Raw genomic sequence first — 22776 nt, forward strand, 5'->3', positions numbered from 1 at the left:
AGTATTTTTAATTTCCTGCTGTGGCATCCAGTTTGCCTTTTAATACTTGAAATTCTATCCATTTTTGATTTGTATGTTCTACTTTCATATAGATTGAGGTTATTTTATTAGGCATATACACATTTAAATGATTGCATCTTCTTAGTAAATTGGATCATTGATTTTTTTTTTATAGTAGTTCCAAAATCCTTAGACTTTTGTCATAAAGTTTTACTTTTCTGATAGTAATACAGCTACTTGAGCTGTTTGGGGGGTGGAATTTCACTGGTATGTATTTTTCCATCTCATTCCTTTTTTTTTTTTTTAAGAGACAGGGTTTCACCATGTTGGCCAGGCTGGTCTCGAACTCCTGACCTCAAGCAATCCACCCGCCTTGGCCTCCCAAAGTGCTGGGATTACAGGCGTGAGCCACTGCGCCCGGCCCCATCTCATTCCTTTCACCCTTTTTGTGTACTCATGTTTAAGTGTTTTTCATAAATAGTATGTAGCTGAATTTTGGCTCTTTTAAAAATATATAGAATTTGTCTTTTTTTTTTTTTTTTTGAGACAGAGTCTCGCCCTGCTGCCCAGACTGGAGTACAATGACATGATCTCGGCTCACTGCAACCTCTGCCTCCTGAGTTCAAGCAATTCTCCTGCCTCAGCCTCCCAAGTAGCTGGGACTACAGACATGCCCCACCATGCCCAGCTAATTTTGTATTTTCAGTAGAGACAGGGTTTCGCCGTGTTGGCCAGGCTGGTTTCGATCTCCTGACCTCAAGTGATCCACCTGCCTCAGCCTCCCCAAATGCTGGGATTGCAGGCATGAGACACCACGCACGCCTGGCCATTTTTTTTTTTTTCTATTCTTTTGGAGTTCCAATTAGATGATGCATGTTATAGACCGAATGGTTTTCTTCCCAGAAGTTACATGTTGAAATCATAACTCCACATCAGGAAGTGGGGTCTTGGGGCAGTAATTAGGTCATGAGGGATTTATATAATAGACCCCAGAGAGCTCTTTCCTCTTTGCCATGAGAGCAGAGATGGAGAAGTCAGCAGTCTGTAACACGGAGGAGGGCCCTGGCCAGAACCCAACCATGCTGGTAACCTCATCTCAAACTTCCAGCATTCAGAACTGTGAGAAATAAATGTCTGTTGTTAGTAAGCCACCGGGTCTGTAGTATTTTGTTACAGTAACTAAGACAATGCATTGTTAGGAATTCTCATTCTTTCCTTTAGAACTCTAACATGTCTGAGCTATGTTCTATCTCCTTGTATCTGTGCTGTGTACTGTTTAATCTCCTCAGCCCTGTCTTTGAGTTCATTAAACCTCCTCTCATTGAATCTCTGTTTATCCATTGAGGGGTCCCTCCAGCCCCCAGCAGTTCTTATTTTCATTATTAAAAGACCGATTTAGTTATTTTAGAAGGCTGTCTACTTATTTTTGATGGTTACTGTTAATTGCTTATTTTTGTGATTCTGTCTTTATGTTTTATTCGTAGTTATCTTAAAGTCCATATTTGCTGATTTCAGTGTCTGAAGTCTTGATGGGTGGCTTCGATTTACGATAGATTATTTTCTTGTGTGTTGAATCTTTGGCTAAACAATTACTTGTTCTAAAGTAGTGGAAAACCGGTTAGCCTCTTTTGAGAATGATTTCCTCTGAAAAGGATTTGCATTTTATTTTACCACAGGCCTGAGGCTGTCTTAAGTCTCCTATGGGAGCCCTTGCTCCCAAGAATGTTGTGTTCAGTCCTCCTGCTTGCTGTCCCCTCCAGCGAGCCCCCTTCCCCAGCCCTACCAGCTTGTGCTGATAGCCCACCACCTTCATTTTTCTCATGTCAGTGTTGACAGTTCAGCTCAGGCTTTGGGGTTGCCTTGCTTTGTCCCTTGGAGATTTTTTTATGTGTTCTGTGGGCCTAGCAATGGCGCGCGTGTGCACACACACACATTCATACACACACTCACACACACATTCATACATACACCATTTAGATATTTCGTAGTAGGAGGTCCCTTCAGAGTGTCCAGTCAACCATTCTGGAAGTAGAGGTTTCAAAGCATTTTTTTTTTGGGGACGGAGTCTTACTCTATTGCCAGGCTGGAGGGCAGTGGTGTGATCTTGGCTAACTGCAACCTCCGCTTCCTGGGTTCTAGCCATTCTTCTGCCTCAGCCTCTGGAGTAGCTGGGACTACAGGTGCACACCACCATGCCCAGCTAATTTTTGTATTTTTAGTAGAGACAGGGTTTCACCGTGTTGGCCAGGATGGTTTCACTCTCTTGACCTCGTGATCCACCCGCCCTGGCTTCCGAAAGTGCTGGGATTACAAGCGTGAGCCACCACACCTGACCTCAAAGCATTTTTAAAGTGAAAAAGAAAGAGAAAGGGAGGGAGGAAGGAAAGAGGAAAAGTAATACCATTATAATACTGAGCGTTTGGATGACGGGAATAAAGAAGGAAACAGCTTTCAGATGATGATCCTACCACGCCCACACAGTACCTGTAAAATCAGAGCCAGTTAACGAGGAGACGGGCAAACATAAAAGACGGAAAGCTGAGACATTTGCATTAGGCAAGCATTCGTTTGGAAAATAGTTGAATACCTGAGCCTCCATAGACTTAACTTATTTTTACTTGCTAATAACTTCCTGAAAATTTAGCTGGAAAAGTGCTCAAAATCTTTCATTAAAATGTAGATAAATGCAGCTTACATTTTCTACATGTGATTTATACATATGTAGTTTTGAATGTTATTGTACCTCTTCTTAATGTATCACAGGACAAGGAGTAGACGAACCTCTTTCAGAAACTGGATTTAAACAAGCAGCAGCTGCTGGCGTATTTCTGAATAATGTGAAGTTTACTCATGCTTTCTCCAGTGACCTCATGAGGACAAAGCAGGTAAGTTTATTTATTTATTTATTTTTTTGAGACAGAGCCTCACCGTACACCCAGGCTGGAGTACAGTGGTGCAATCTCTGCTCACTGCAGCCTCCATCTCCTGGGTTCAAGTGATCCCCAAATAGCTGGGATTACAGGTGTGTGCCACCACACCTGGATAATTTTTGTATTTTTAGTAGAGAAGGGGTTTTACCATGTTGCTGATCCACCTGCCTCAGACTCCCAAAGTGCTGGGGTTACAGGTGTGAGCCACTGCTCCCAGCAATAGGTGAGGTTAGAGTCAAGGTCTAGGCCGATGTGCCAAAAGCCTCAACAATTGTATAATCTTGAAAAATCTACTACCAGAGTCTGGAGGGAATTAAATCACACACGGACATGACCTTCCTCAACAGAACTTATTTAATTTTATTTTATACTTGTTTTAAATTAATTTTTTTAATTAGAGAAGCTTAGAAAAAAATGTCTAACAAGAATACAAATAAGCCATTATGAGAGAGACCAGGGAGAAATGACAGGAGAAATTAATCCACCATGATATCAGGTATTAGGATTACCAGATAGAGTAAGAAACCACTATGTCACTATAAAGAAATAAAAGACTTGTTAGAAACATTTTGAGGGAACAGATTATTATAAAAACCAGAAACCAGCCAGGTGCGTTGGCTCATGCCTGTAATCTTAACACTTTGGGAGGCTGAGGTGGGCGATCACTTGAGGTCAGGAGTTCGAGACCAGCCTGGCCAACATGGTGAAACTCCGTCTCTACTAAAAATACAAAAATTAGCCAGGTGTGGTGGCATGCACCTTAATCCCAGCTACTCGGGAGGCTGAGGTAGTAGAATTGCTTGAACCTGGGAGGTGGAGGTTGCAGTGAGCCGAGATCATGCCATTGCACTCCTGCCTGGGAGACAGAGCAAGACTCCGTCTCAAAAACAAATAAATAAAAATCAAAATGAACCCAGTCTACTTCTAAAACCTCCATGGAAGGAGATTTTTGTGACCAACTATGAGTGAACTATTGTTGGAATTTCATCTCCCCGTAAACAATTAGAAAATGTGACAAAATGTGTGAAGCCACTGTTTTCAGACATTAGACTTTGGGCACTGTGGGCCTATGATGCCTGAATGAAGTGGAACAAAGAAGGTGAGCCCTAGGATTGTCCTGGTTTTCTGGCTGAAGCAATTTCCAGACTCTGGTAGGGGAAGCCAAGTAGAGCTTAGTGGTCTCAGTGAGTTGAGGAGACAAAACTTGGAATTTGGGAAGGTTAATTTTTACATTACTAAAATTTGTGGGGCAGAATACTGGAAGAAAGAGGTGGATAGAGAAAGAACTCTAGAAATATGTACACGAATCTCCTTAAATTGAATCATTTCTTGAAACAAATGATAATGGAAATATAATATACCAAAACCTGTGGGATACAGCAAAAGCATTAGGGAAGTTTATAGCTGTAAGTGCCTACATCAAAAAAGAAGAAAAACTCCAAATAAACATCTAACAATGTATCTTAAAGAACTAGAAAAGCTACTTTGGGAGGCTGAGAAGGGAGGATTGCCTGAGCTCAGGAGTTCAAGACCAGCCCGGGCAACATGGTGAAACCCCATCTCTACTGAAACAAAGAAACTCAGCTGGGTGTGCTGGCGGGTGCCTGTAATCCCAGTGACTCAGGAGGCTGATGCACAAGAAGTGCTTGAACCTGGGAGGCAGAGGTTGCAGTGAGCCAGGGTCATGGGCAACAAAGCAAAAGTCTGTCAGAAAGAAAGAGAGAGAGAAAAAAGAGAGGGATGGAGGGAGGGAGGGAGGGAGGGAGGGAGGGAAGGAAGGAAGGAAGGAAGGAAGGAAGGAAGGAAGGAAGGAAGGAAGGAAGGAAGGAAGGAACTAGAAAAGCAAGAGCAAACCAAACCCAAAATTATTAGATGAAAAACAGTAAAGATAAGAGCACAAATAATTGAAATGAAGAATTCAAAATATTAGTGAAATGATGGAATTGGTATTTCAAAAAGATAAGCAAAATTGACAGACCTTTAGGGAGATTTAACTAAGAAAATAAAGATCCAAATAGATAAAATCAGATGAAAAAGGAGATACTACAACCAGTATCTCAGAAATTCAAAGAATCATTAAGGGCTACTATCAGCAACTATATGCCAACAAATTGGAAAATCTAGAGGAAAAGGACAAATTCCTAGACACATGCAACCTACCAAGATTGAACCAGGAAGAAATCCAAAACCTAAACAGAATAATAAAGAGTCTGGACCTGATGACCTGGGACCTGCTGAATTCTACCAAACATCTAAAGTACTAATGCCAATCCTACTCAAACTATTCCAAAAAACAGAGGAGGAGGGAACACCTCTAAACTTATTCTATGAGGCCAGTATTATCCTGATACCAAAATTAGACAAAGACACATCAAAAGAAGAAAACTACAGGCCATTATTCCTAACACAGATTGACGTGAAAATCCTTAATAAAATACTAGCAAACCAAATTCAGTAATCCCATTAAAAGATCATTCTTCATGACCAACTGGTATTTATCCCAGGGATACAAGGATGGTTCGACATAGACAAATGAATCAATGCGATACATTCTATCAACAGAATAAAGTACAGAAACCATATGATCATTTCAATGACTGAAGTCATTTGAAATGACTGAAAAAGCATTTAATAAATTTGAACATCCCTTGATGATGAAAACCCCAAAACAACCTAGGTATAGATGGGACAATATAAAACAATACAATAAAGGCCAATACAATAAAAGTCTCAACACAGTAAAAGCCATATGCAATATGGCCTGTAACATACTGAGTGAGGAAGAACTGAAAGCCTCTTCTCTAAGATCTGGAACAAGACAAGGATGCCCATTTTCACCACTGTTACTCAACATAATACTGGAAGTCTTAGCTAGAGCAATCAGACATGAGAAAGAAAGAAACAGCATTTAAATTGGAAAGCGAGAAATCAAATTATCCTTGTTTGCAGATGATATGGTCTTAGATTTGGAAAAACATGAAGATTCTACCAAAAAGCAATTCGAACTGATACGTTCGATAAAGTTCCAGGATAAAAGTGTACAAAAATCAGTAGCATTTGACAATGTCAACACTGAATAATCTGAAAAAGAAATTAAGAAGTAATCTCATTTACAGTAGCCACAAATAAAATTAAATAGGAATTAACTAAAGAAGTGAAAAAGCTCCACAAGGAAAACTATAAGACACTGATGAAAGAAGTTGAAGAGGACAACAACAAAAAAAATGGAAATATTGTCTATGTTCATGGATTAGAAGGGTCGGTATTGTTAAAATGTCCATACTAACCAAAGCAATCTACAGAGTCAATACAGTTTCTATCAAAATACCAGTGACGTTCTTAACAGAGGTAGAAAAAAGCATCCTAACATTTTTGTGGAACTACAAAAGACCTGGAATAGCCAAAGCCATCCTTAGCAAAAACAACAAAACTGGAAATTATATCTGACTTCAAATTATACTACAGAGCTATAGGAACCAAAACAGTATGGTACTGACATAAAACAACAAAACTCTTCTAATCCATGATTCTATGTTCATGGATTAGAAGAGTCAACATTGTTAAGATGTCCATACTACCCAAAGCAATCTACAGATTCAATACAATTTATATCAAAATACCAATGACATTCTTCACAGAAGTAGAAAAAATCATCCTAATTTTTTTTTTAAGAATTAGAGTAGGAAGCATCCTGAAATTTTTGTGAAACTACAAAAGTCCCAGAATAGCCAAAGCCATTCTTAGCAAAAAACAGCAAAACTAGAAATTATACCTGACTTCAAATTATACTACAGAGCTATAGGAACCAAAACAGCATGGTACTTACATAAAAACAGACACATAGACCAATGGACCAGAATAGAGAACCTAGAAACAAATCCATACATCTGCAGCAAATTCATTTCCCAAATACATTGGGAGAGTCTCTTCCATAAATAGTGCTTCGAAAACTGGATATCCATATACAGAAGAATGAAACTAGACCTGTGTCTTTCTCCATACACAAATATCAAATAAAAAATGGATTGAAGACTTAAATCTAAGACCTTAAGCTATGAAACTACTACAAGAAAACATAGGGGAAACTTCTAGAACATTGTTCTGGCCAGAGATTTCTTGAGCAATACTCTGCAAGCACAGGCAACCAAACCAAAAATGGACAAATGGGATCACATCAAGTTTAAAAGCATTGGTGCAGCAAAGGAAACAATCAACCAAGTGAAGAGACAACCCACAGAATGGGAGAAAAGATGTGTAAACTACCTGTCTGAGAAGGGATTAATAATCAGAACAGATAAGGAGCTCAAACAACTCTATAGGAAAAAAATCCAATAATCCAGTTTCAAATGGACAAAATGTCTGAATAGATGTTTCTCAAAAGAAGACATACACATGACAAAGAGGCATATGGAAAGGTGCTCAACATCACTGGCAGTCAGAGAAATGCAAATCCAGACTACAATGAGATATCGTTTTACCCCAGTTAAAATGGCTTCTATCTAAAACACAGGCAACAACATGCAGGCAAGGCTGCGGAGAAAAGCAAACCCTTGTACGCTGTTGGTGGGAATGGAAATTAGTATAACCACTCTGAAGAACTGTTTGGAGGGAGGGTCCTCAAAAAACTAAAAATAGAGCTACCATATGATCCAAAAGTCCCACTGCTAGTTATGTTCCCAAAGAAAGGAATTCAGGTTTTTTGTTTTTTGTTTTTTTTTTTGGTGACGGAGTTTCGCTTGTTACCCAGACTGGAGTGCAATGGCGCGATCTCGGCTCACCGCACCTTCCGCCTCCTGGGTTCAGGCAATTCTCCTGCCTCAGCCTCCTGAGTAGCTGGGATTACAGGCACGCCCCACCATGCCCAGCTAATTTTTTGTATTTTTAGTAGAGATGTGGTTTCACCATGTTGACCAGGATGGTCTTGATCTCTTGAACTCGTGATCCACCCGCCTCAGCCTCCCAAAGTGCTGGGATTACAGGCGTGAGCCACTGCACCCGGCCAGGAATTCAGGATATTGAAGAGATATCTGCACTCCCATGTTTATTGCCGTACTTTTTACAATAGCCAAGATTTGGAAATAACCCAAATGTCCATCAGCAGGTGAATGGTTAAAGGAAATGTACATACACACAATGAAGTGCTTTTCAACCACAGAAAAGAATGAGATCCTGTCATTTGCAACAACATGGGTGGAACTGGAGGTCATTATGTTAAGTGAAGTAAGCCAGGCACAGAAAGACAAACTTACCATGTTCTCACTTATTTGTTGGAGCAAAAAATTAAAGCAATTGAACTCATGGAGATAGAGAATAGAAGGATGGTTACCAGAGTCTGGGAAGGGTAGTAGGGGGAGGTGTTAAGGGATGGTTAGTGGATATAAAAAGCAAGAATGAGGAAGACCCAGTATTTAATAGCACAGTAGGGCGACTGTAGTCAATGATAACTTCATGGTACATTTGAAAATAACTAAAAGAATGTAATTGGATTGTTTATAACAAAAAGGATATATGCTTATGGGGATGGATACCCTGCTTACCACGATGTGATCGCCATTCATTGCATGCCTATTTCATAGTATCTCATGTGCTCTGTAAATACCGTACCCACAAAAGTTTTAAAAATACAGAAAAAAGCCAAAAAATGAAAACCTCAGTGAATGTACTAAATTATAGATCACACACAGCTGAAGTGATCATTAACTTATACTTAAATATATGATAATAACCTAAATATAGCATGGCATGATGGATTTAAAATATGAGAGTTTAGCTGGGCACAGTGGCTGATGCCTGAAATCCCAGCATGTTGGGAGGCCGAAGTGGGAAGATCACTTGAGCTCAGGAGTTTGAGACCAACCTGGGCAACACAGGGAGACCTTGTCTCTACAAAAAACAAAAAAGTTAGCTGCGTGTGGTAGTGCTTGCCTGTAGTCCCAGCTACTTGGGAGGTTAGGATGGGAGTATCACTTGAGCTTAGGGAGTTGAGGCTATAGTGAATTGTGATTGTGTCACTTCACTCCAGCCTGGGTGACAGAGTGAGAGCCTGTCTCCAAAAAAAAAAAAAAGTCCCTTTAAAAAATAAATAAAATATGAGAGTTTAGAAGACACGAAGAGCATGATGAGGAAGTTCTAACAGCTTTTAGAAGGAGATGGCAGAGAGAATGGGGAATGGGGAGGAAGAGGCGATATTCAGAGGTTATAGAATATTGACAGTTTTACAGAATTGTTGAAAGACAGATAGGGGGAGGGGCAGGGGGTAAAAATAAAGAAAGATCCAAGAAGTGTAGCAAATCCCAGCCAGGATAAATAAAAACGAAACCCATATCTACATTCATTAGAGCAAAACTGCAAGATGTCACAGGATGAGGAGGAAGGAACCATCCACTAAAGACCGTTAGTTAGGCTTTCGCCAAGTTCGCTCATACTGATGGTTTCTTTATTGTGCTGAGAATAATGAGGATTAACCTAGAGTTTTACACCCAGCAAGACTTTTTCTGCTGTGTAGGTGAAATGACATTTCAGGCAAAGAAGCTCTGAAGTAACTTTCAAAGGAAAATGAAAAAGAAGGAAGGTAATTCCAGAAGGGAGATCTAAGTTTCAGAAAAGAACGGTGAACAAAGAATGGGTAACGGAGATACTGACGATACATTTAAAACAATATGACGGTGTCTAATTTGTCAGGAAATGTATTTTTTAAATGAAATTTTATTATTTATTGATTTATTTTGTAGAGACAGGGTTTCACTATGTTGGCCGGACTGGTCTTGAACTCCTCGTGATCCGCCGCCTCAGCCTCCCAAAGTGCTAGGATTACAGGCGTGAGCCACCTCACCCGGCTAGGAAATGTGTTTTTTAAAAAGACAGATCATGGACCTAAATTATTTCCACAGTTTTGCAAATACAGGGTCACTTGTCAATCAAAAATCACTAGACATGCAACGAGAGGAGGAAATTTGAATAAAAATGAGCTAAAGACAACAGAAATAGCCACGTGACTTACCTGATGGAGTTATCAGACATGAGCTTTAAAATAGCTGTATTTTGGTACAGGTAAAAAGTGTAGAATTTCAATAGAGAACTATAAAAAATAAACTGTAAAAAAGAGCCAAGTGCAAATTCTACAACTGAAAATACAGTTGGAATTAAGGCTCGATGGATGTGGGTTTAACAGCAGGGTAGACACATTTGAATGGAGAATTAAGGAACTAGAAGAGGGATTAGTAAACCTTTTCTGCAAAAGGCCAGATCATCATTTTTAGGGTTTATAGGCTGTACGATCTCTGGTCTGTTACCACACCTGGCCAAGTCTGCTGTTAGAGAAAGGAGCCATCGACCGTGCGTAAGTGGATGCTGTGGCCGTGTTCCAGTAAAATACTTTATTTACAAAGCAGAGGATGGTCTGGATTGTGCTGACTTCTGACCTACAAGATGGGTTGGAAGAGAGCCTCTGAGTCAGGAATGAGAAGACATGGATGCGCAGTCTGGAGACGCAACTTTTGCAAAGGAAAATTGTGTCTAGTTCTTTTTTATTAGGTAAGATTACATAGATTATTTCAGTGTTTCCACCAGAATGGTGATGATTTTCATTAAAAAAGAAACAATTGTCTCAATTTTCAGACTATGCATGGAATTTTGGAGAAAAGCAAATTTTGCAAAGATATGGCAGTAAAGTACGATTCAAGACTTCGGGAAAGGGTGAGTTACTTATTTACATATTGTTCTTCACCGTAAATTATCAGTAAGCCACCTCAGTTTGTCACTTGGCTAAAAATTAAATGCATTTCTGCTAGGGATTTTGAATCAGCAAACATGTTAAGAATCTGCCATATGACAGTCATGGTTACATAGCCTGATATATAGCATTTTATTATTAAAATCAAATGAGCTGAGCATCCTAAGGTATGAAAGAAGGTATGCTCCTAAGAACACAGTATAGAAGAGTTTAAAGTAAAGGTGAAAAATATGGATATTGCATAATTTATGTACCTAGCTACTGCTGATGGACAGCCAGGTTTTCACTAGATTCCCACTGATGTTAATGATGTTAAAATAAACGTCTTTGTAGTTAATTCATTTCTAGAAGTGGACATTGGTGAGTGTGTACTTTTTTTAAGGCTTTTATATACCTGTTGCCAAGTTGACTTCCAGAAAACCTGTGCCAAATTATAGTCCCTTGAATGACCTAGGAGAAAGTTTTGTTTTTTCACATCAACAATTGGTATTATTAGTCTCTGATTTTCCAGCTTCATAGCTTAAGAATGGTGCCATGTGGCTGGGCATGGCGGCTCACACCTGTAATCCAGCACTTTGGGAGGCCGAGGTGGGCAGATCACTTGAGATCAGGAGTTCAAGACCAGCCTGGCCAACCTGATGAAACCCGTCTCTACTACAAATACAAAAATGTGCTGGGCGTAGTGGCTTGTGCCTGTAGTCCCAGCTACTCGGGAAGCTGAGGCAGGAGAATCGCTTGAACGTGGGAGACGGAGGTTGCAGTGAAACGAGATCAGGCCACTGCACTCCAGCCTGGGTGACAAAGCCAGAGACTCCATCTCGAAATAAAAAATAATAATAATGAATAATGGTGCCATGTTAATTCTCACATTACTGATTCCTAATGAAATAGATCTCTCATGTCTCTGAAACTTCCTTGTAACTATGGAGATATATTTATTTACCTATTTCATAGTGCTCTCATTGGGATCAAATGTGTGGATGGGAGGTGGCTGAGTTGGTGCCTTGCATGTTAACCTCTAGTCCTACAATCTGTGCAAATCTCTGTATTTATCTCTTCAGTAAATCCCTACCAGCTACTTCAGATAGCTTAGCAAGTTATTCTAAAAGAACCCATTAGGACATGGTGTACAACTCAAGATTTCAATTATATTTTCTAAGGTTCATGGCCCTCTACTGAGTACATTCTCTTTATCAGTTCAGAGGAGATAGAATAAATTAAGTGGAGGAGGTTTGCTTATTCCTGGGATGAATGTTCTAAATTTGCCATAAACATAAGCTTACTTGTTACATTGTAATTTCATTTGAGGAACTGTTGTCTATTGGACTGTTTCAGAAATATGGGGTTGCAGAAGGCAAAGCCCTCAGTGAGCTGAGGGCCATGGCCAAAGCAGCCGGGGAAGAGTGCCCTGTTTTTACACCGCCCGGAGGAGAGACACTGGACCAGGTATGAGGCACTGCGCATGTCAGAGTGCTTGAAATCGGACTCATAAATTAGGTGTTTTGGAATTTTAGCTAAAGCAGTTTGAAAGTCGCTTGGTTCATTCTCTTTTTCATGTTAAATTATTTACTTAGTAAATTATTCTATTCTATTTAAAATCTTATTTACTGTTCAGCTGCCTTTGTCATTATGGACTGATAATGGACTTAGGGAAAGGTGTTATTAGATGGTACTTCTAAAAAGGACCTTTGTCTGTGAAGCGGTGGCTTAGTGGTGGGAGTGCAGTTCAAAGAGGGTGATTGGCAAGTCACTTGAGTTGAAATAATTCAAAACACGAAGTCTTCAAGCCTCTGCTGCCTCTTCAGCTCTGTTCATGATGGCATCCCTGTGCTTGCATTTCTTGGGAGTGTCCTGCTTCGAATTTGGTGATTTCCCCTAACCTATCCCCACTTCCTTAATCTTTATCTTCCTAATTTTCTTGAAAATACTTTACATTACTTTAGTAAGGGAAGGATGTGTTGCTGCTGTTGTTCCAATGGCACTGAAGTGCCAGAGACAGTTTCCTGGTTAGCACTATTTTATGAGTTTTGTTAATGTGTAGATTTCCCTAACTGGACCGTGAGTGCTTTGAACTCAGGAATTGGGAATTGTATCTTCTTCATTTTGGTCTCCATCGTGCTTTCATAGTTCCAGAAATGTGGTCGATACTTAACATATGTCAGTGAAACTACTGATTGAATGAATAGAAATGTAGATTGAGATTCTTCTGCTTGTGTAGTACTTGGCGTTCAGTGTTAGAAAAAAATCCAGTCACTTATGTTCTATGTTAACGTTTTAAGGACGTTATTATGTCACTTTATTTTACCTTTTATTTCTTTTCTTGTAGGTGAAAATGCGTGGAAAAGACTTTTTTGAATTTCTTTGTCAACTAATCCTGAAAGAAGCAGATGAAAAAGAACGGTTTTCCCAAGGATCTCCAAGCAACTGCCTGGAAACTTCTTTGGCAGAGATATTTCCTCTAGGAAAAAATCGCAGCTCTGAAGTTAATTCAGACAGTGGTGTTCCGGGGTTAGCAGCCAGTGTCTTAGCTGTGAGTCACGGTGGCTTCATGAAAAGCCTGTTTGATTATTTTCTGACTCACCTTAAGTGTTTCTTACCAGCCACTCTGAGCAGATCCGAACTTATGTCAGTCAGTCCCAATACAGGGATGAGTGTTTTTATCATAAACTTAGAGAAAGGAAGAGAAGTTAAACCAACAGTTCAGTGTATTTGTGTGAACCTACAGGATCATCTAAATGGACTGACCGAAACTCACTAAGATTAAATCTGCATCAAAATCTAACCATGTTGAGCCTCTGAAGGGAGTGCCATTGGCTTTATTTACTTCTCTCCTCTGCTAGTGCTGATTTGGAAACAGTCAAAAGCAAATTATAAAGCTCAAGTGGAATCATAGCCACATAAAACTTTAATGGACAACCAGATAGAATTAACTTATCTTGTTTAAGTACAGTTGGCATTTTCCAAAGTAATTTTACCACCCTGGTAAGTGTCAACTCTGGATTGCATGTGGATGGTGAAGGAGCTCAGTATTAAAAGTTAGGGGATTAGTAACCTTGTTACAACGGTTTCTTTTTATTTTAGCTTATTTTAATGGCTACAAGTAAGATACTATATGTTTTTTAGTATCTCATCTAGTGCTTGGAAGAAAGAACTTTATAATTCCCAATACATATTTATATCGACTTATATTTTTAAAATCCTTTAAATAAAAATTCCTTATTGTAAGTTTATGTAAAGCAAAATGACACTAACATGTTTGACATATAAATCAACTGTTGGAATTTTTTATTCTAGAGGGCTTGAAATGTAGATGAACGCAGATTATGATTGCAGAATGGTCGGGTGGGGGAGAAGTTAAAACCATCATTTGATTTTAATACTGTAAAGAAGGAATCTTGGAGCAGAAGGTAAAAGAACAGCCTTTTCTAAACAATACCTTGCAAAAGTGAAGTCAGTGGAAACCAGGAAAGCCAAAAAAATGAAGAATATCCACTTGCTTCTTAATCTAACCTGTAGGCTGAAGAATTTCCAGTTTGAGGAAGGCTCTAAAGTAAACAGTTAACAGTAGACTACACAGCAATCTCAGAATAAAAGAGGGTATTCTGGGCCAGGCGCAGTGACTCATGCCTGTAATCCCAGCACTTGCAGGCAGATCACAAAGTCGGCAGTTCAAGACCAGCCTGGCCAACATAGTGAAACCTTGTCTCTACTAAAAATAGAAAAATTAGCTGTGCGTGGTGGTGGGCGCCTGTAATCCCAATTACTCTGGAGGCTGAGGCAGGAGAATCACTTGAGGCCTGGAGGTGGAGGTTGCAGTGATCTGAGATTGAGCCATTGCACTCCAACCTGGGTGACAGAGCAAGACCGAATCTCGGAGAAAAAAAAAAAAAAAAAAAATAGAATGGTGCTCTGAAGGTACAGGTGAGGTTGCGTCTTCTTTCCACCAGATGGCGCTGGAGAAAAGGGATTTTGATTAACTTAATTTTATACATGAGATTGGTCTTTCAGAAATCTTTATCTAAATGAAGAAACTGTTTTACATGTAGTTCGCTTTTAAGTCACTATGTTGCTAAATGCTGTGAGTTTCAACTTGAAAGAGGATTAATAATAAAGTTGTCAGTTAAGGCTATAATCACAAATAGTCAAAATTTACTTTGACATTTAAACTGCATGTAAAATTCAGTAATATACTGTGCGCGGTGTGTGTCGCACTACCACTTTTCTACCAGTGTTGAGACAGGGCATGTATTTGAGCATCAGAGGAAGTGTACACAAAAATTTGAGAAATAAGCAAAAAGGACAGACAATAACTGTCTCCATTTCCGCCATACTGAAGTAATCGTTTTTCTTTCTTTTTTTTTTTGAGACTGAGTTTTTGCTCTTGTTGTCCAGGTTGGAGTGTAATGGCACGACCTCAGCTCACCATAACCTCTGCCTCCTGGGTTCAAGCAATTGTCCTGCCTCAGCTCCCGAGTCACTGGGATTATAGGCATGTACCACCATGCCCGGCTAATTTTTTTGTATTTTTAGTAGAGATGAGGTTTCTTAGTGTTGGTCAGGCTGGTCTCAAACTCCCAACCTCAGGTGATCCACGTGCCTCAGCCTCCCAAAGTGCTGGGATTATAGGCGTGAACCACCATGCCTGGCCCCATTTTTTTCTTTTAAAGAAACGAAACATAAAGATGTAAGTAGAGTTCCCTTTAACCAGTTGTCACAGTCTTGTTCCCTCCAGAGGCAGCCACGGCAGTGAGTCTGTATACATGTTCATCTGTTCCTTACGTTTTCACCTAGTGTCTGGAAGGAGATGGTATTGTTTTGGTGCTTTAAAAATAAATATCCAGCTATCTGTGTTCTTTATTTTTACTTATATCTTGGAGGCACTCTCTATGTTGATATATGTAGATCTAGTTAATTATAACCTCTATTCTATTAAATATAGCACATTTTTGTTTATTCTCTTAGTGGGCGTTTAGGTATATTCAGTTTTTTTCTTTTCTTCTTTTTTTGAGACAGTGTCTTTCTCTGCTTCCCAGGCTGAAGTGCAATGGCAAGATCTTGGCTCACTGCATCCTCTGCCTCCTGGGTTCAAGCAATTCTTGTGCCTCAGCCTCCTGAGTAGCTGGGACTGCAGGCACGTGCCACCATGCCTGGCCTTTTTTTGTTTTGTTTTTTTAATAGTTTTAGTAGAGACGGGGTTTCTCCATGTTAGCCAGGCTGGTCTTGAACTCCTGACCTGAGGTGATCCGCCTGCCTCGACCTTCCAAAGTGATGGGACTATGGGCATGAGCCACTTTGCCTGGCCTATGATGCATTATTTAATGTGATCTTAATTTTTAAGATAAACTAATATAACTTATCCTTTATGGATTTTTTTTTTGGTGTGTATCTTTAAGAAGACTTCTCTACCGTGAGGTCATACAGCAATCTCTCTTTATAGTTTTTGAGAACTTCTGAATGTCAAATCTTGAAATTATCTGAAATTTGTTTTTTATAGCATAAGGTAAGATTTTAATTTTATGTGGTTTTTTTTTTTTCCACGTGGTTGAAACAGTTATCCCAACAGCATGATAAAGACTGTTCTTTCCTAATTGGCTTGTGATGTGTGCTCTCAGGCCTCACACACCCTCATTTACAGAGTCTGTGGACTCTGTTCTGATTTATCTATGTATTCCCATATCAGTGTCATACTTAGTTACTGTGGCTTTGCAGCTGAATATCTTGAAGGGTGGATAGTTCACCTTGTTCATTTTTAAAGTTGTCTTAACTATCTGTACACTTTTATTCTTCCATATACATTTTGGAATCAATTGGCCAATTTCCAGAAAAATTCTGTTACAAATTTTATTGGAAGCACATGCATTTATTTATTCGATACATATTCAATGCATCATTTATGCAGTTATTCGATACGTATTTTTTGAGCATGGCACACACATGCCAGGCTATTTTAAGAACTATTAGAGCCATAATAAAGCTATGAATACATAGCAATGAACCAAAACACAAAGTCTTCATCCTTGTAGAACTTTTATTCTGTCAGATAAGACTCTGTTGGCTCATACTGTGGTCCGTGCTGTTGAGCAAAATAGGCAGAGTAAGGGGTATGGAGACCGGCAGGAGGAATGCTGCTTTATCCAGAATGGGCAAGGAGGACTCTAGATGAGGTCAGTACTGAGGGAATTAAGATCTGCCACTGAGGAGAGGAGCAGCGTGGAAGGAGTAGAGTGCGGAGTTCCTGAGGAAGGGTCAGGCTTGACTCCTTTGAGCAAGGGGGGTGGGAGAGTGATGGGAGGACAGGCCAGTTTGGGCAAAGTAATGTGATCAGATGTGTTTCAGTAGGACCACCCTGCTTGCAATGTGGACAGCAGGCTGTAGGGGATGCTATAGGAGCACAAGGCTGGAGGCAGGGAAAATGGTGTCCTGGCTGTTGGGTCATTTGAAGAAGCAAGGCCAGGGATGTTGGCAGGGATGAGGCCAGAGTGCCTCCAATGGCTAAGAGCCTGGACATTCCATTTTTAGGTTAGCTTAGGATTTGTCATCCTCCCATCTGTGAATGTCATAGATCTCTCATTTTGTCTGGGTCTTTGTCGAATGAAGTTTTATTTGTAATATTTTCCCTAGTTTTTGTTGTCTTTTTACCAAACAAATTTTTTAAGAGACTTTTTTTTTTAAGAGAAACTTTAGTTTCCCAGCAAAAGTGAGAGAAAGGTAGAGAGATTTCCCATCTATCCCCTGCTCCCACACATGCATAGCTTCTCCCACTATCAGCATCCCCACCAGGCTAGTGCATCTGTTACCATTTATGAGCCCACATTGATTGAGTCATCACCATCTCCTGAAATCCATAGTTTACATTTGGGTTCAGTCTTGGTATTGCATGATCTGTGGGTTTAGACAAATGTATGGAGACATGTATTCTACCATTAGAGTATCATGCAAGTATTTTTCACTGCCCTAAAAATCCTCTGTTCCACCCACTCACCTTTCCCCCCTGGCCTTACCTGTTTCTGTTAGGTTTAGTCCAAGGCCTAGCAGAGGGAGGCTTCACTCCAGGCTACAGCTTCAAGCACAGCCTGTTGCTTAGGCTCGCTAGCACCCAGAGTCGAAACCATGGCTCCCATTCATCTGCCTCTTATTTTCCTGTCCTTCCTACTCCCCATCCACCTGCTATTCATCTCCATTTTTGGATGAGGATTTTTATGTATTGCTTTTTGTTTTTGTTTTGTTTTTTGAGATGGAGTCTAGCTCTGTTGCCCAGGCTGGCATGCAGTGGCCTGGTCTCAGCTCACTGCAGCCTCTGTCTCCCAGGTTCAAGCAATTGTCCTGCCTCAGCCTCCTGAGTAGCGGGGATTACAGGTGTGTGCCACCATGGCTGGCTAATTTTTTTTTTTTTTTTTTTGAGACCAAGTCTCACTCTGTCACCAGGCTGGAGTACAGTGGCGCGAGCTCGGCTTACTGCATCCTCTGCCTCCCCGGTTCAAGCAGTTCTCCTGTCTCAGCCTCCTGAGTAGCTGGGACTACAGGCACACGCCACCACGCCCAGCTAATTTTTGTATTTTTTTAGTAGAGACGGGGTTTCACCATGTTGACCAGGATGGTCTCGATCTCTTGACCTCATGATCCACCTGCCTCAGCCTCCCAAAGTGCTTGGATTACAGGCATGAGCCACCGCGCCCGACCCCAATTTTTTGTATTTTTAGTGTAGACGGGGTTTCACCATGTTGGTCAGGCTGGTATTGAACTCCTTACCTTGTGATCCACCTGCCTCGGCCTCCCAAAGCACTGGGATTACAGGCATGAGCCACTGCACCTGGCTTCTCTTTTATTGCTTTTTAACTAAAAACCTGTTTTAGCTAGCATCTTTATTCTGACTAATTTCTCTAAAAGCTATGTCATCGTCGGCAAAGACATGCTCATATTAGGGGAAGCACATGAAGTAAGATATCCCTGAGAGAACAGTGCATCTCACACTCATTCTACGGCTTAGGCTTCTGCAGGAAGTGCAATATTTGGCCATATCACTTAAGTAAATATGCTTATATATACTTGTATATTTATTTACATTTACAAGTAGCTGAATTTGTGTAAGTTAAATGGTTCTATTATAAGTCTCCATTATATTAAGGTCATATACAACTTGGTTGAAATAGATCATCCTACGGGAATACATCTGGGCTGTTAAGCACAGACATAGGAGGTGCAAAGGAAGACATATTTAGTAGAGCAGTGGTGCAGGGCTGAGTACCTGCTATCAGACGCAGTACACACCAGTCTGGAAATTGAACGGAGCTCCTGGAACACATCCTTGTTTTACGGAAATGCTGCCTTTTACTCCTCTTTCTTTGGGCCCCATCAATTTGGAATTACAACTTTCAGATTGAAGTATATGTCAGTTCCTTTGTCTCCAAGCAAGATGGCCAAGTAGGTCATCATGACAGCTAACTACCAGTGCTTAAAAACAGGATTCTCCCCTCCCACCCTCACCCAGTTCTCAATCACCTGGTTCATCATTCAGCAATATGACCTAAGGGGGTGATTTGTTTATTGATTAATGACAGGGCAGGGACACTGGAAAGATCTATAGTCAGAAGGCCTGGATTCAAGTTCAAGGCTTGGTTCTTAGTAATTTTGTGGCTAAGCAAGTGTCTTAAAATCACTGAGCTACTGTGTCCTCATATTAGAGAATAACTACGTAACGTGCATGTGCATGTGTTTTGGTAATCTTTTATTTTGGATTTATCAAACCTACAGAAAAGTTGCAAGAGTAGTAGAAGGAACGGCTGTGTACTCTTCACACTCATTCACCACTTGCTTACATGTTGTTCCACTTTGCTTTTTTTTCTCCCTCTGCTTTCTCCTGAAACACTGGAGAGTAACTGAGTCCTCCTACTCTTCCCCTACAAATTTCAGTGTGTGTTTCCTAAGATCAAGGATGTTCTTATATATAATCCAAACTAAATATCAGAGTCAGGAAATTTGACATTGATATCACCTATCAGCTAATCCATAGACCATATTTAAATTCTGTCAATTATTTTGTTGATATACCTGTGGCTTTCTTTTTCCTCTGAGTCAAGAATCCAATCAATCCGGGACTGTGTGTTGCATTTAGTTGCCATGTTTCTTCATGTCCTTCCATATAATCCTTCGCCTTCCTTTGCCCTTCTTTTTTCTCCCACCATATGTAACCAGATGAACTTTGTCTTTCTTGATCTTGTTACTTTTTAAAAAATAGGTGAGTTCTTGTATTTTTTTCCCTGACATATTATCATTATTAGATTCGAATCGTATACTTTTGTCAGAAGCACCCCAGAAAGGATGTGTCCTTGGACCATGTCAGGAGGCACTGGATGTTGTATCACCAAGCTGTTCATGTAAAGTTACTGTATGTCTGATTCCTCATTCGACTTGCAACTACTCTTTTGCCCTCATTGTTTATTTTCTGACTCCTTTTTTGAAAAGCAACTCACACCATGACTCTACTTTTGCTTCTATATTGATTAGTTGGCATTCTGTACTAACAGAGCTTTCCCTTCTTCCTTATTTATGTCAGTATGAACTCAGAAATTCTTATTCAGGGGTTTATAATACAGTACTCTTATTATTTTATGCTTACGCAGTCCCAAGTTTGTCCTGTGGGAACCCTTTCAGGCTGGCTCTTATGTTCTGTTGACAAAATCTCATCATTCTTTAAGTACTTTCTTTCTGGTGTTAACAATATGCTCCAGACTTACTCCTTCCCAACCCTAGCCCCAGTTGACTTTTTCTCCAAAGAGCCCTGGTTATTTGGAAATGAAATGAAAGACCCCTGGTATACGTGGTATTTAGAAACCAAGATCTGGGTGCTGGGGTGCTCATTGCTAATTGTGCCTTTTTAAAACATTACTGCATTGAATTGCAATACATAAATATATTACAGTTTGTTTATTCTTCTACTGATGGATACAAGGACCATTTCTAGTTTGGAGCTATTATGAATAAAGCTGCTATAAATATTTTTACAAGTCTTTTTGTGGACATGTTTTCATTTCTCTGGGGTAAATAATCTAGGAGTAGAATTGCTGAGTTATAGGGTATGTGTTGGTGTCTATTTAGTTTTATAAAAACCTTTCCAGAGGTTTTTCCTTGGTGATTATACCATTTCATGCTTATTAATAATGAGTTCTAGGTGCTTCACATCCTTGTCAACATTTGATATTATCGGTTTTTTAAATTTTAGCCATTCTGACTGTTGTATAGTAGTATATCACTGCAGTTTTAGCTTTTAACAGATGATATGGAGCACTTTTTAATGTACAGTACTTACTGATCATTCAGCTTTCTTTGTGAAATGTGTATTAAAATCTTATCCATTAAAAAAATTGTGTCATCTTTTTATTTTTGAGTTCTAGGAGTTCTTTATGTGTTTTGGGTATATAAGTTCTTTGTCAGCTGTGTGTGTGTGTGTGTGTGTGTGTGTGTGTGTGTGTGTATCTGCATGTATCATATGTAATTTTATTCCAGTTTATATATTGTAAAATATAATTTTATTCTACCATTTATCAGTGTTTTTAAGTTGTTGATTTTCACAAGACAGATTTACCATGGCATTTGTTTTATGATTATTGTTTTCTTTGTCTACGTCATTTTTGTCTATCCCCTGGCCATGGAGACTCTGTTTTCTTCTAGAAGATTTGTAATTTATAAGTTATATTTAGGTCTTTATCCAGTTGGAATTTTTCTGTGTGGAATGAGGTAGCAGTTTGAGGCTTATGGTTATTTACCTGGATATCAAATTGTTCTATCAGGATTTGTTGAAAAGACTTTCCCCCTGAATTTATTTGGTTATTTTGTCATAATTCAATGTATTATGTAAGTGTTAGTGTATTGCTGGGCTCCTTATTTTATTCCATTTGTCTTTTTGTTTATCTGTATACAAATAACAGTGTCCTGATTATTTTACATTTATAGAAGTCTTGAAATTAAGTGTATAAGTCACCTGTGTGCTTCTTTTTTTTTTTCTGAGACAGAGTTTCACTCTTGTTACCCAGGCTGGAGTGCAATGGCGTGATCTTGGCTCACCGCAACCTCCACCTCCTGGGTTTAGGCAATTCTCCGGCCTCAGCCTCCTGAGTAGCTGCGATTACAGGCACGCACCACCATGCCTAGCTAATTTCTTGTATTTTTAGAAGAGACAGGGTTTCACCATGTTGCCCAGGATGGTCTCGATCTCTTGACCTCGTGATCCACCCGCCTTGTCCTCCCAAAGCACTTTTTCAGGATCATTGTTGTTGTTTTGGCCCATTGTAGGTCCTTTGTATTTCCACATAAAGTTTTTTAAAATAGACTTTTTTAGAACAGTTTTTTTAGATTTATAGAAAAATTGATACAATACGCAGAATTCCCATACATCTGCATCCAGTGTCCTCTGTTATTAACATGTTAATAAACTGATATTGTTACAGTATTAACCAAAGTCCATAGTTTATTTAGATTTCCTTAGTTTTTACCTAATGGCATGTTTCTATTCCAGAATCCCATCCAGGATACCACATTACATTTAGCTGTCATGTCTTCTTAGGCTACGTGTGTGTGTGTGTGTGTGTGTATGTGTATGTACACATATACATTTCATTACCCTTGCTTTTTCAATGTGGAAAATATACATAACAAAATTTACCAAATCAACTGTTTTTAGTAGACAGTCCATGGCATTAAGTACATTCATATTGTTGTGCAACTACCCTTGCTTTAAAAAAAAATTGACACATAATTGGCTGGGCACCGTGGCTCACACCTGTAATCCCAGCACTTTGGGACACCAAGGTGGGTGGATCACGAGGTCAAGAGATCAAGACCATCCTGGCCAACATGGTAAAACCCAGTCTCTACTAAAAATACAAAAATTAGCAGGGTGTGGTGGCAGGTGCCTGTAGTCCCAGCTACCTGGGAGGCTGAGGCAGGAGAATTGCTTGAACCCGGGAGACCGAGGTTGCAGTGAGCTGAGATTGTGCTGCTGCACTCCAGCCTGGCGACAGAGTGAGACTCCGTCTCAAAAAAAAGTTGACACGTGCTTGTACATATTGATGGGGTATAGAGTGATATTTTATTAAATGTATACAATATATAATGATC

At 39.7% G+C, this 22776-nt stretch overlaps 1 protein-coding gene across 2 annotated transcripts in view; it reads left to right on the top strand.

Moving 5' to 3' along the window:
• The window catches only part of TIGAR (TP53 induced glycolysis regulatory phosphatase), a 31140-nt gene extending 10117 nt beyond the window's left edge, over nt 1–21023 (top strand). For both annotated transcript variants that reach the window (XM_078338484.1, XM_009003441.4), the window contains 4 exons: nt 2764–2885; nt 10548–10625; nt 11998–12108; nt 12989–21023. In XM_078338484.1, the coding sequence (XP_078194610.1) occupies nt 2764–2885; nt 10548–10625; nt 11998–12108; nt 12989–13420 (743 nt within the window). In that variant the 3' untranslated portion in view covers nt 13421–21023. The remainder of the gene's footprint in view (nt 1–2763; nt 2886–10547; nt 10626–11997; nt 12109–12988) is intronic.
• The last annotated feature ends 1753 nt before the right edge of the window (nt 21024–22776 follow it).

The sequence above is a fragment of the Callithrix jacchus genome, chromosome 9 (assembly GCF_049354715.1).
Source record: "Callithrix jacchus isolate 240 chromosome 9, calJac240_pri, whole genome shotgun sequence".
In the NCBI taxonomy this organism is placed as follows: Eukaryota; Metazoa; Chordata; class Mammalia; order Primates; family Cebidae; genus Callithrix; species Callithrix jacchus.